Source organism: Aphis gossypii, chromosome X (assembly GCF_020184175.1).
Source record: "Aphis gossypii isolate Hap1 chromosome X, ASM2018417v2, whole genome shotgun sequence".
In the NCBI taxonomy this organism is placed as follows: Eukaryota; Metazoa; Arthropoda; class Insecta; order Hemiptera; family Aphididae; genus Aphis; species Aphis gossypii.
The window spans coordinates 20,641,507-20,654,622 of NC_065533.1; the positions used below are offsets into that span (position 1 = coordinate 20,641,507).

At 25.3% G+C, this 13,116-nt stretch overlaps 1 protein-coding gene across 5 annotated transcripts in view; it reads right to left on the reverse strand.

Annotated features, from left to right (window-relative positions):
- Positions 1-6,620: 6,620 nt before the first annotated feature.
- Positions 6,621-13,116, reverse strand: part of LOC114121767 (tubulin polyglutamylase TTLL5) — a 40,899-nt gene continuing 34,403 nt past the window's right edge. For 4 of the 5 annotated variants that reach the window (XM_050205580.1, XM_050205577.1, XM_050205578.1 and 1 more), the window contains 4 exons: positions 12,976-13,060; positions 11,669-11,831; positions 10,896-11,059; positions 6,621-9,466 (listed from right to left, as the gene is read on the reverse strand). In XM_050205580.1, the coding sequence (XP_050061537.1) occupies positions 9,349-9,466; positions 10,896-11,059; positions 11,669-11,831; positions 12,976-13,060 (530 nt within the window). In that variant the 3' untranslated portion in view covers positions 6,621-9,348. Of the gene's footprint in view, positions 9,467-10,895; positions 11,060-11,668; positions 11,832-12,975; positions 13,061-13,116 lie in introns of those variants that run through there. The other variant, XM_050205581.1, reaches the window with a different exon arrangement.

The window sequence follows — 13,116 nt, forward strand, 5'->3', positions numbered from 1 at the left end:
ATGACATACGTAATGCACCTGTTGCAATTGAATTATTTATTCTAGTTGCTTATATGCATTTAAAAATGTCAAACACGAAGTCTTTAACCTGCACTCGTAGTTGTTTGCTTATATAATATTTAGTATATTTAATATACAAATAATTATTATTTTTATTTTATGTACTTTTATATACTATTTTTTTTTATATATTTATTTTTTTTTAGTCTACCTAGGTCCTAGACTACATAATATTATAAATTATTATTTACTAGGTACCTATATTTCCTATGGTATGTTTTAGTAAGTAGGTATATAGGTAGTTATATTAATATAGTATAGTAATCTATATTATTTATAGACCTACAGCTGCTGGTAATATTAATACATTGAAATGACGTACCTATATAGGTTTCGCCAGATTCAATATTAATTGTTTGCCAAATAACTATACATGACGAATAAGATTTACATAACGGGAGACGCGGGCTGACCACATTTTTCCGTCGGAACTAGGAAGGAACGCCGAAGTAATAGAATAATTATTGCTATATTATGTACTACTACTATCACTAAGAAAAACTAATGATTACTCAAAATTATACATATTTTTAAATTAGTACAAACACTGTCACGCAGATCTTATAAAATCATTTTTAAAAATAGTATTAATATTATTAATCAATTTATGAAATCTTCGACTTAATAATTTTGATTACAATATGTAGATGTTAAGATATGTTATGTTATTTTCGTTTACACCGCTATCTACTCATACGAATAACACGAAACGGAATTAATTCGTTTTACAAAGTAAAATAAAATAAAAATACATTGAACACTGCTTAATATTATTGAAAATAGTATGATTAAAGTGCATATATATTATATATAGTACTTATTGGTAATCGACAGTCGTAGTCCTCTCTGATTCAATTGAATTCACCAGTCATTAACTAAGAAGTCTAAATATAAATATTATGCGCTTACCGAATAGTTGAACAAATTAAATAATTTTCATTATATTCAACATAAAAGCATAAATGTTTAATTTTTTCATTTAACAACGAATTTATTTATAATCTTATTTTTGGCATTTTTAAATGTACTCAATAAATATCATGTTTTCGAATTCTATAGGCATATTTTGTGCCACTCAATGAACGTACTGTTAAGATACAAATAGCTTAGAAAAATTTTCCTGAAAATGTTAACATATTATGTACCTATTTAAATCAAAAGTCAAACCAGTCGTTTTTTAGTTATTTTACTTGGTGTGTCTTAGATAATAGATCCATAAAAATAGGATAGTTCCCCGTATCATAGATTTAATACACTAGTATATTTAATCTATGCCCGTATAATCGAATGCTGCGTATTTTCAAACAATAGATCCAAGTACAGGATAATATTACATTATAATTTAAAAAACGATTTTTCGATAAGCTGCTACTCGAATAATCGCGATTTTATCGTATATTTTTAATCTGTTGTAAAATAGCTAATGAGGGCAATTTGTCAACACCTGTCTGATCGACGACCACGTACTATGCGATAGGTACATCAATTTTATACTGAGATAAGGTAATGTGTCTTATAAATCGCAGAAAAACATAACGTGTTGGTGTGTTAATTTTATTACGCCGTCTCGCGTCCGTGTGCATATAATATTATATTTAATCGTATGAATTTAACAATGGATGAATGAACGCAGTTTCGGTCAGCAGAGAAGGCGGCGTGTGCATTGTATGATATTTTTAGATGATACTCGTACTACGACAACAACCGTCGTCGGCAACGACTATAATAATACCCGCGAACCACCCAAACCGCTTTAGCAGTGTCTCGACTCTCGGAAATGACGATAAATTCACGAAACAAAAATAATACAACATTACAATGGTAAATCCGACAAGACGTGAGGTCGTTTCGTTATTAAAAATAAATCGACATCGTAACTAGAAATCAAGCAATATAATAATAAAATGTTATTAGACACGAGATATTGTTAAAATTGTTAATACCGTACTACTAAATCCACGGACTCGATTATTCGAGCAGCAAACAGACGCCTAATGTCTGTGTTGAAACTCGAGTTTGTTACTGTTAACTGTTTTACTATTTACTGTTGACGAATGTCGGCGGTCGGTACTTATTTATTTATTATTAATTATTATTATTTATCTCAAATGAAGTACGCCCAATAATTACTCAAAATACGTACCGACTTCAAACTTGTTGCAATATATTTAAATATAAATATTTTAATATATTTAGTTATAATATTATAACTCGATTAAAAATAAAAATATCGAAAAATTCCATGCACAGTTGAAGTTATTGTGCTAGGTTCACAATTTCACATGGACGCGCGTCAGCTAATCGCGCGTGTTTAGACATGCAAGTTTTATATAATATGTACATCGTTCACATGGCACGCGAAGACGCGCGTCGATCGCGACAACGACGCGAGATTCTATTTTCGCGCGTCCGTGTGAACCTAGCCCTTTTAATAATTTAGATAGTAGGACAATGCGTTCTAATATTAAACCTAACAACACAAAATCGGTTCTACTGGAGTAAAATTAATTGCCGCGTAGAATGTTTCGATGTTTGAAAAGACACTTGGACGGAGACGACCCATACGGGTATATTGTATTCTTTAAATGTATAACAATAATAATTAATACGTATGTAAATACAATATAATATGCGATGTGCGAGCATTACAAGCATACCGGGTTATAAATTTATAATTACCTAACATAATATGTTTAGTCGACCCGTCGACGACTAGTTATGACTTATGTTATTGGAAAACTTCCATGTGGCTGTGAACAAATAAAATACGTGTATTTTAATACTGATTTACCCGTAAAATCGATCAAAACCGATCGGCGAACGGCCAACCGCCGTTAAACGATCATTATGTCTTCGTTAAATTAAATTTTGTTTTGTTATAATAATTACATTTTAGGTACAGTACTACAGTTTATTACAATTACAGTTAAAATTGTTTCTAAGTTGAGTTAATTACAACTTTTGAATTTATTTTATCTTATAATATGGCTTTGGGATATTATGTAAAAAGTCCTAGAGGGTAACGTCATTAACCTGGTTGATGTAGGATAATATCTTTTTGAAAAAGATTAAACAAAAAGGCGAGGCGTACTTAAAATTGTATACAATATACAATATTATACCATAAGTGTTGTGGACGAGTATTAAAAATAACACATTTTTCCACTAAGATTGGTAATCTTTGGCATAGTTACACTGCCTACTCTAGCCGAATTAAGTTGGCGATAAGAATAAAATGCGTTTAAAAAAATATATATTAGTAATAGGATCGTAGGATCCAAACTCATAAGATTTTGAACAAATTTTCATATTTTGTTCAAAAATATGTAATATTTATCGGTATTTTTGACTTCGATAATACAGTCGGTCGCTTACAGAGTACAACCATATTATATAATAATATCATTGGTTTAAATACATATTTGTATACTTGTACAATGTATATATTTCATCTATGATAATATTCGACAATAATAATTATTTTACGTAGAATATAGAAGTTAACATTTAGCATTTATAGTACTATTTACGTATCGTTCTTGTGCGTTACTAAGAAATACCCATACTAACGAATCGACAAAAATAATATTATGTGATCACCAGCTAAGCTGTAACGGGAAAACAATTCAAAATAAATTAGGTAGGTATATGTTTCAAAAATAAAATAAAATTATTGTTATTAGCGATAGCCAAAGTTATTAGTTGATATTTAATAATAAATATTTAGTGTTGGTATATTAAGTTGTTCCTATTGGAACAAAGTCAAAACGCGAACAAATTAATTTATAGATAATGCATTTCGAAGCAAAATTATTATTTTTTAAATAATATCATTAAAAATATGAACTGATTTCAATATAGTTTTATTCAAATCTATAGGTATGAACTTCATTAATTTTTGTTCGTGAGTTATGTATTTTAAATTGTTAACCACAAGATTGTGGTTACTATTATTTATATTTTATACAATAAATAATAATTTACATACTTCATCACAAATAATAATAATGTAGTAGCTTGTGTACCTAAATAATATAAATATATACAAGTTTCAAATACACTCGGGAAATTGATTATAGTTGCACTAGTTGCAGTATATAATGCCATAATGGTAATACTGGTATACCTTTGTATTTTGTAAAACATTTGATAATTTCATTAAAAAACAAAAAGGTAATAAATAATAATTTACAATACAATAAAATTGAAACATATAATATTATATATTTTGACACAGTATTGTGTATAAAAAAAATATTGCACAAAATGTAAATTAAACAAAATAGATTGGTGATTTCGAACAACTATATAATTTAAATTATGTATATAATACTATATAATGTAAACAAGCAACATATACAAAAAAATAACGAAATTAAAATTATCACTAATTTCTTAGTCTTAACCTAATTTGATTATTTGAAATACCAAAAATACACTACATTTTCAACTTAAAAATAAAGGACGTTTCATAAATTGTAATTTAGTAACTATATTTTTACAAATAAATGAACAATTGTCAGATGTCAATGTTAAAAGTATGAAATCATCACATGGTTAATCATAATTGTACATATTAATAATAGTTTATAATACTAGTAGTTAGTACCTACCTAATATTTAAAAAGTATTTTAAAACATAATAATTTAGAATACACCCTATATAACTCCTATTAGGTTTGAGTAATATAATAAAACATGTGAAGTTACATAAATAATAAAATAAATATAATAATACATAAAAAATAATAATACTTAAATTATTATAGATATAAAGCTGCAATAATTTGACTATGTGAAATATTGTATAGTGAATTATCTAATTAAATGATTTTTATATAACATCATTTATTTAAAGTTATAAATAATAAATATTAAACATTTTTAAAAGATCTGAAAGTGAAAGTTTCAAACATATTTGGTGTTCATCCTTTTTAATACACTTATACATTTTTGACTAATCAATCTACATTAATACAATTTTACGGAGATCATTGTGATCGTGATATTTCTCATAAGAAAATTAAAATTATTTATTTAGTTATTAAGATTATTTAATAAGCGACACTCTCGAAGGATACATAAATACATAAGTATAGGACAATAAATTATACAGGTAATATATTATTTTACATTTTTCCCAATTACGATACTATTATTTCAAATGTGTCAATATGTGTAGATATAGTTGTGCATTTAATAGGTATTTAACAATTACATATGTGTAGAAATGTTAATAAATTTAGAATCACAGCAATTAGACTAGAAAAATATTGATTAAATTTAATATATACGATTATAAATAATGCTTATGAATTGTAACTATGTTCTATAGAGTTAAAGTATGATTTTTATTAAAATAAATTTAAAGATACTTTAATAATAAAATATATTTAAATGGTTATTTTTGTCAATATTATTTTTAGTTACAGATGAAGGAATAAATATGAACAGATTTATGATGATGGTGATTAATTTATATGCATTGTAAATAATTAACTACAATTGATTCAATTAAAATTACAAAAGTTAATACAGAACGAATTTTTTTTTTATTGATAGTATAGTCAAGCAATCTATGATTAAACTATTTTTTCTAAAACATATTTTTAAGGTGGGTATTTTAAATCTTAATGAGCAATAAATATTATATTAAGGTATATTTAAATAATTATATCACAATGCTTACTTTTAATTTTTTTCCATATTAGTTGTAGTACCATAGTATATAATATTAAGTAATGTATCAAAAAAACTTATTTTACAAATTATAGGTATAGCTTTAATTTAGACAAACTAAAAAATAAAATAAAATAAGTATATTATAGTTTTTTATAAGGTAATATCTTATAGATACATAAGAATATAAGATACATTTTAGAAATCCTTCGGTAAATGCATTTAGTTTAACTATAATTGCACAAAAACCCCAAACGAGATAAAATTTTAATTAACTTCTAAGAAAGTTTGAACGATTCCTAAAATTATTAAATGAATTTCATTTGGTACGAATTTAAGTTAATTTTAGTTTATTGTAGTTTACTTAATCAGTACGGACGTCTGACGCAAATAACTTTATTAAACATTACATTATAATAATAGTAAAATATTGTAATTAGTAAAAATTAATTATTAGATTAAATTCTTTGGCAAATATGTTTAGTGACTTGGTGTAATAAAGAAAATACAAATATATGTATTTTTTATTTTAGGAACATTGAAAATGTTGGCATCTCATAATTGTGAAATTACTATGGTAGTTTTACCAAGTACGTTATATTATTATGTACCTACATTATGGAAATTAAATTTTAATACTTCAACTTTTTTATATTACTATATCAATTAAACATTTTAGATAGGTATATTATATGCCTACAAGGCTACAAAATGAAGATTTTAATATGTAGGATATACCGGGGGTCGCCAACCATTTTCAAACAAGTGAGCTAAATTCGGAATTTGAAGTAAGATGATTGTCGATTGATATCTATGTAGGAGATTTTATCAGGTCTTAAGTAAGAAATGATTTGTTTGATAAAAAAAAGGTCTAATTAATGATTTTATAATTCACCATCGGAAAACGGTTTTTTATTTTTGGTTAATAAGCATGCTATTTTGAAAGAAGTAATAGATATATTTTGATTTTTAAAAAAGATTCCTCTTTGTTCAGTTTTAATTTCATTGTTTTTAGCTTATCTTGTCGTCAACAAGAATTCGTTGGGAACTTATAATCGAAATCTGTATTTAGTTCGGTAATGCCTTTCCAAGTTTCCACGTTTGAAAATTGAAAAAGTATCTCGCCATAATAAACATACCAACGCAAATGTATTTAATGTCAAAAAAAACTCTAACTCCCATTCCTAATTAAAACGGTAAGTTTTGCATTTTTTATTTCTATTAATTTTATTTTTGTAGAAATTTAAAATTCTAAATAAATTCGGAACGTAAAATCGAAAATATACGGAACATACAATTATACTGAACACGCGTTACACGTGATTTACGGTCGAATTTTTAACTGACAATAAGCTCTTCCACGCTAAGCGATTAGTTCGCGCTAGGACGCAATTTCAAATCACCAAAAATTTTATTATGACGATTTATGCGATTAAAATTTGCGCCAAACCATCATTACCTTGTGCGAAACACACGCGTACATTCGCCCAAAGTGAATAGACCGAGTCAAAAACAGCGTGTTTAATTTTATCCGTCATGGGCAAATGTTCATCTAAAATATTATTAAGCATGTGCGATCAGTCGCGGACGATGACAAATTTAATTAGACCGCTTTACATAGTGTGAATGGTCTAATCTAATAAAAGCTGTTAATAAGCGAACGTTCTCGCCATCGCGGCGAATTATAATCGCTTCCACTTAACTATTCACCTAGTATGTAAGGGCAATTCGTATTATCCGATTATTCATTACGCGGTCGACCGATAACGGTGAAATTAATTTTTATTTTTAAAATCGAACTGCATTTCTAAAAAAATCGACTAGCGATCGACTGGTTGGCGACTCTGGTATATACTATACTGTATATTGTCTTAAATTAATTATAAAAAAAATTTGTTTAAACTTTAAGTATAGTAATAGTTAAGGTAACCAGATATGTAAATCTCAAAAAGAAAATTTTAAATTTTAGTTCTTTCATTATAGAAATATTATATTATATTATGTAGGTATATTATATACAATTGTAGTAGACAGTATTGTTTCATTTATATAAGGTCAAACCATAAGATACATAATATTAATGAAAAATAAAAATATCACGAGCTGATATTTTTAGAAAAAAAACTTCATATTATTGTTGTTAAAGGCACTGTCTAGAACAATGTAATAAACATGCATATCTGGTTACCATTAACTTAGTACCTAAATTGAATGGAAGAAAACGTGTACAATTAATTGTTTGATTTTTCTTTTGGTTTGCAACAGTCAACAGCTCAGATTGCTCTCGAGCAGTTACTATTTACATCACAATATTATTTTGAAATTGGCGCATTTTAATTTCTCCAGTCTTTTAATAAAATACGAAAATAGCTAATATTTAATAGCATCGAATAAAATTATTAAAATTATTTTTAGATTAGTGCGTTAAATTGATTTCGAACCCGACCATATTATTATGTTGATCAACGACAGGAATAGCCAGGAATCGGTTAAGCTACACACGTTCTTAAATCACCAACAATAATCGCTCAAAATAGTACACGTGTATTTAGAATATTTATATTATGTCGATATTCGAACGGGGAATATAAGACCCGTTTCACATGGACGCGTATCATACGCGACGTATCGTACGCGCACGTTTTGCTCGCCGATATGGCGCGTATGAACAATGTAAACTAAAAACGCGCGAGTACGATACGCGTCCATGTGACGTGTTTAGTCATGATCGAACGCTAAAATTAAACAAATATTTCCAATGTACATAATATCGAACATTTTCACACGAAATATTTCCAATGCTCTCGTAGGCACATTTATTTATTATTTCATTTAAGAAAACGGTGAAGCATGATATTAACGCTTAGTACAAGTACAAGCATTCGTGTTATTAAAATGCCCACGTGAGCATACGCCCTACGTGGCTACGTGTAACCACTTGTGGAACAAACGATTAAATCTATTTTGCTTTTAAAGACACTACTACATCCATATTTGTTTTCTCCGTCTTACAAGTACTAACATGACAGTATTCATGTTTAGTTTTGTTAACTTTAATAATATTAGAGTGAATCGAACTATTATAAGACTTATTGGTAAGAACTTAATATGTATTATAGTTCATAGATCTTTTACGACATTTCATGGTGAGTTATACCATTTTTAAATTCAACTATTTGAAATACGCAAAACTCAATAAAAAATCAAATTATAGTACAAAACCTACATGGCTACATAGTACATACTACACAGATAATGTTCTCAACATTTAGTGTTATAATAGGTTGATTTATTGTATTATTTTTGGTTAACCAAACTAAAGTTAACTGTTAAAAGTATATAGATTTATCATGTTAGGCACTTGTTCAACAAAGACAACAAATAATAAGCGTAGGGTCCTTTTAATGCGTAACCCTTTCCTTTAACGCCTATCTAATGTGGTATGGCTCTAATTCACTATTTATGTTTAATTTTCTATGCTAACAATAAAAACATAGTTAAATTATTATAATTCCAAGTTTATAAAAATATATTAAAATTACTATATCTAAGATAAATTATTACTTATTATTAAAAGCAAATTTAAGGAGAAAATAAGCATTATACTTATTATTTCCAAACTTTCGATTCTAATGGTTTAGAATTTTTAATATCATTCACCGGGTGTATTGCAGACGACAAACAATTATGTTTCGAATCATTGATAATTTCTTCGATATCTTCTTTTCTATAAAATAAACATAAAGGTAGTATATTATTATAAAATGTACATGAAGAATTTAGATAAATTATCAATGGATGAAACTAATTGAAGTAATATAAATACATCAAATAAGTAAAGTGACAATGTGTAGGGAATAAAGATACCGGTCGTAATTTATAATGCACTACAACTTGCTCGTCTCGTCTTAAATTTAAATGCACTTAAAAATAATATTTGTTCAATAACCGTCATTATTATACATCAAAATATTTAAGTAATTTAATAGAGGTTAGGAAAAAAATATTATTTTACAGGTAAATATCCACTAATGTCGTAAAAATATTAAAACATAACGATCATAAACAATAATTTTAATTACGATATAACCTTTTTTTTAAATATAGATTGAAAAATTTATAAAGAATTTTGTGTATTAAATTTACAAATATAAATCTCAATTCTAAAAACGAAACAAAAAAGGGTGATAAAGTGAGTAACACTCTGCTGTACAGTAGGTCACTATTATTTATGAGTTTAATTTGAATACAAAGATGGGTATTATTGTATACGAAAACGGAAAAACGATTCTGAACGAAAATGACAAGTCTTCGTTAGGATACGTCCAAAGTCAGGATATATTATATTTTCTACTGGATGGTGAAAAAGGTGGTTAATGTTTTATTGACCTAAATACCTCAAAATTCAAATTTTACAGAAAATACCAATTTAAACAATTGGTAAATGTTTCATATTACTAAATAAAAATCTATATTATAGTATATTATAGTCGTATATTTATAATATACGACATATAATTTTTGAATAATAACAAATATTGAAAATCGTTTGAGAATAAATCGTCATCGTTAAGCGATTTCGTAAAAATTTAAAATTTAGATTTTTTATTTTTTATTTTAACTACAATAAGAACAAAACTTATAACTTATAAAAAACCTTGTACTAAATTTTCAAGTTTTTTTGTGCACCCAAATTTTTTTTTATCAATATCGAAAAAAAATACTTAGAAAAATCGAAAATTTCAGTTGTCTATAAATAGCTAAAAAAAAAGACATATTATTTTGAAAATTTAACTATGTAGGTATAGATAACACTAATAATATAAACATTTGATGAACATTTCGAGTATTTACAATTATTCGTTTTTGAAATTGAAACTTCCATTGTCAAAAATTTAAATAAAAAAAGAAAAAAAAAGGCAAAATTTATCACGCCTAGGTTAGGTTTTAAGACTTTTAGCAACTCAATTCTCTTAAAGAGGTTATTTCATTATGGATTAACTGTAATGATATACTCAATTCTTATAATTTGACAAAAAAATAAATAAAAAACAACAACAAACAAACAAACAAATAATTACTGTTTACTGTTAAATGTTTCACTTAAATAAATAGGTTATGTAATTAATTATCATTATAAGAAATTAAAAAATTACCTGGCATGCATGAGAAATAAATTAAATAATTTATGTGGCAGGCAATTTTTTGTACTTTCGGGAGTTGCATACATTACAGTATCGTAGTTGTATTTCAATAAAAAGCTTTCCAATAGTTGAAGTATTTCCATTACTTTTTTATTTGACAATGAAGATTTAGAAACCTATAACATATATACATAAATATTATGTAATTTCTTATTTTATATAGTTACAAAAAAATCCAATAAAAAATATCTATGACATATCAATAATAATTATAAACTTCAGCCGTTTTCTAATTAAAATATTTTAAAAAATCATAAGCTAATATATTATAAAAAAAATTAAGATTACAGGATATTAAAATGTTGTTATAAAATTCCAATACATTAAATTATTTTAAATATTTTGATAAGCATTAGTTACAAGTAGGTCATCTATGAATTAAACAAATAGTATAAAAGAAAATATAATCTTTTTTAATTGTATGTAAGTAATGAGGAATGACAACACAAATTAAAATATTCATATTATATCATTTAATTTAAAACTAAACTATTCATAAAAATATAACATTTAAATTATATAGATACTTAAATTATTATATAGATTTATTGGTAATTAGTACTTACAAAGTTCTTATAATCATCATAAAATATTTATCAATCAACAATAATTTTTATTTAAAAAAACCAATAATTGTTAAGAATTTTTTCTAGTTTAAAATACAATATTCTAATAATTAAAAAAAAAAATATATATAATTTAATTTATCATACTAATTAACTAACCTCAATTTTTAAAGGAACACTGAGATTTTTTGAAGCTTTCATTAAAAACATCAAAACAAGATTACTTGATGGATTGTCATAATTTTTCTCCAAAGCACATTTTTTTAATAAAGCGGAAATGTAAGTCAAGTAAAGAGCAAAGGTTTGCCGAGCTTGTAGATTACTGAAATGTAAGCAAATAAAGGTAGACATGTTAATAAGTAATAACTAATAATTAATATGAAATAATATACTATGTTATATAATATGGGTTAATACTATAAAAGTTTAGCATTATTACAAAAAATATTCAAAAACGCATGTTTAATCGGTATTAATTAATTCTAAAGCATCATAATAATATAATATCATCAGTTTTTTTAGATTCAGATTCAGCTTTATTAATTTAGTTATACGTATAGATACACTAAATACTGTATTTATATATTATAATTTATAAATAATCGACTCATTTTTTTAATTTAAAATGTCAGCATAGAATATCTTTTTTAACGTCTATGAAAATAATATACTAAAATTAAAATATACATAATGGGCTAAAGCAATTATAATTTCCCCATATATAATATTTTTTCAAACCTCAAAAATATTATATAATTTTTTTAACAAATAGAGAAAAATGGACACGATCATTTTGAGAATTTAATTATATATTTATATGTTAATTATGTTAGCATAGACTTGTTTTGAAAAGTTTGCTAAAATGTGCTTTTAAACTATTTATAAGATTTTATGAATATAAAATATAAGTTTGAAATGTTAAAACAATCACACACTATCATATAGTATAAATATTCAAGTATATTTTATAAAAATAATTCATTTTCGATCGTATACCTATTTAAACCATGTAATAATAATTTATAATTAATCATTTCTATTGAATCTAAATGATTAATTAATATCTTCAATACATAGAATTACAAAATTGTTACATAAAGTGATTTCTGCAAAAAAAAATGTAATTTGAAATATTTTAAGTACCTAGGCATTTTGAAAAATACACGAATTACAATTTAAAGATAAAACACATTTTTTTGAATAGTATAAAAATGTACATATGTAGTAGGTACTAGGTACTATGTATACATTTTAAACGAAATTTTAACAAAAAGTAGAACTAAAATGTAGACTAAAATATATCTATTATTATCATAAAACGATCATTCTGAATTTCTAGAATTAAATATGGTTAATAAGTATCGTTAAATAACTAATAATTAATTCATTAGTATAACATGTGCATGTTCAAACATAATCTATACAATTCAATAATTTATACAACAATGTTTTATTTAAATATTTACCTGAATACATATCCATCGTTTAAATATTTTAAAATTGCTTTTTTTAACTTTAACATATCAGTTGTTTGGTCCTCATCTTTATTGTCTGAAATATAAATATTATTTTAATTTACTTTTTTATTCTCTTGTAAATGGAAAATA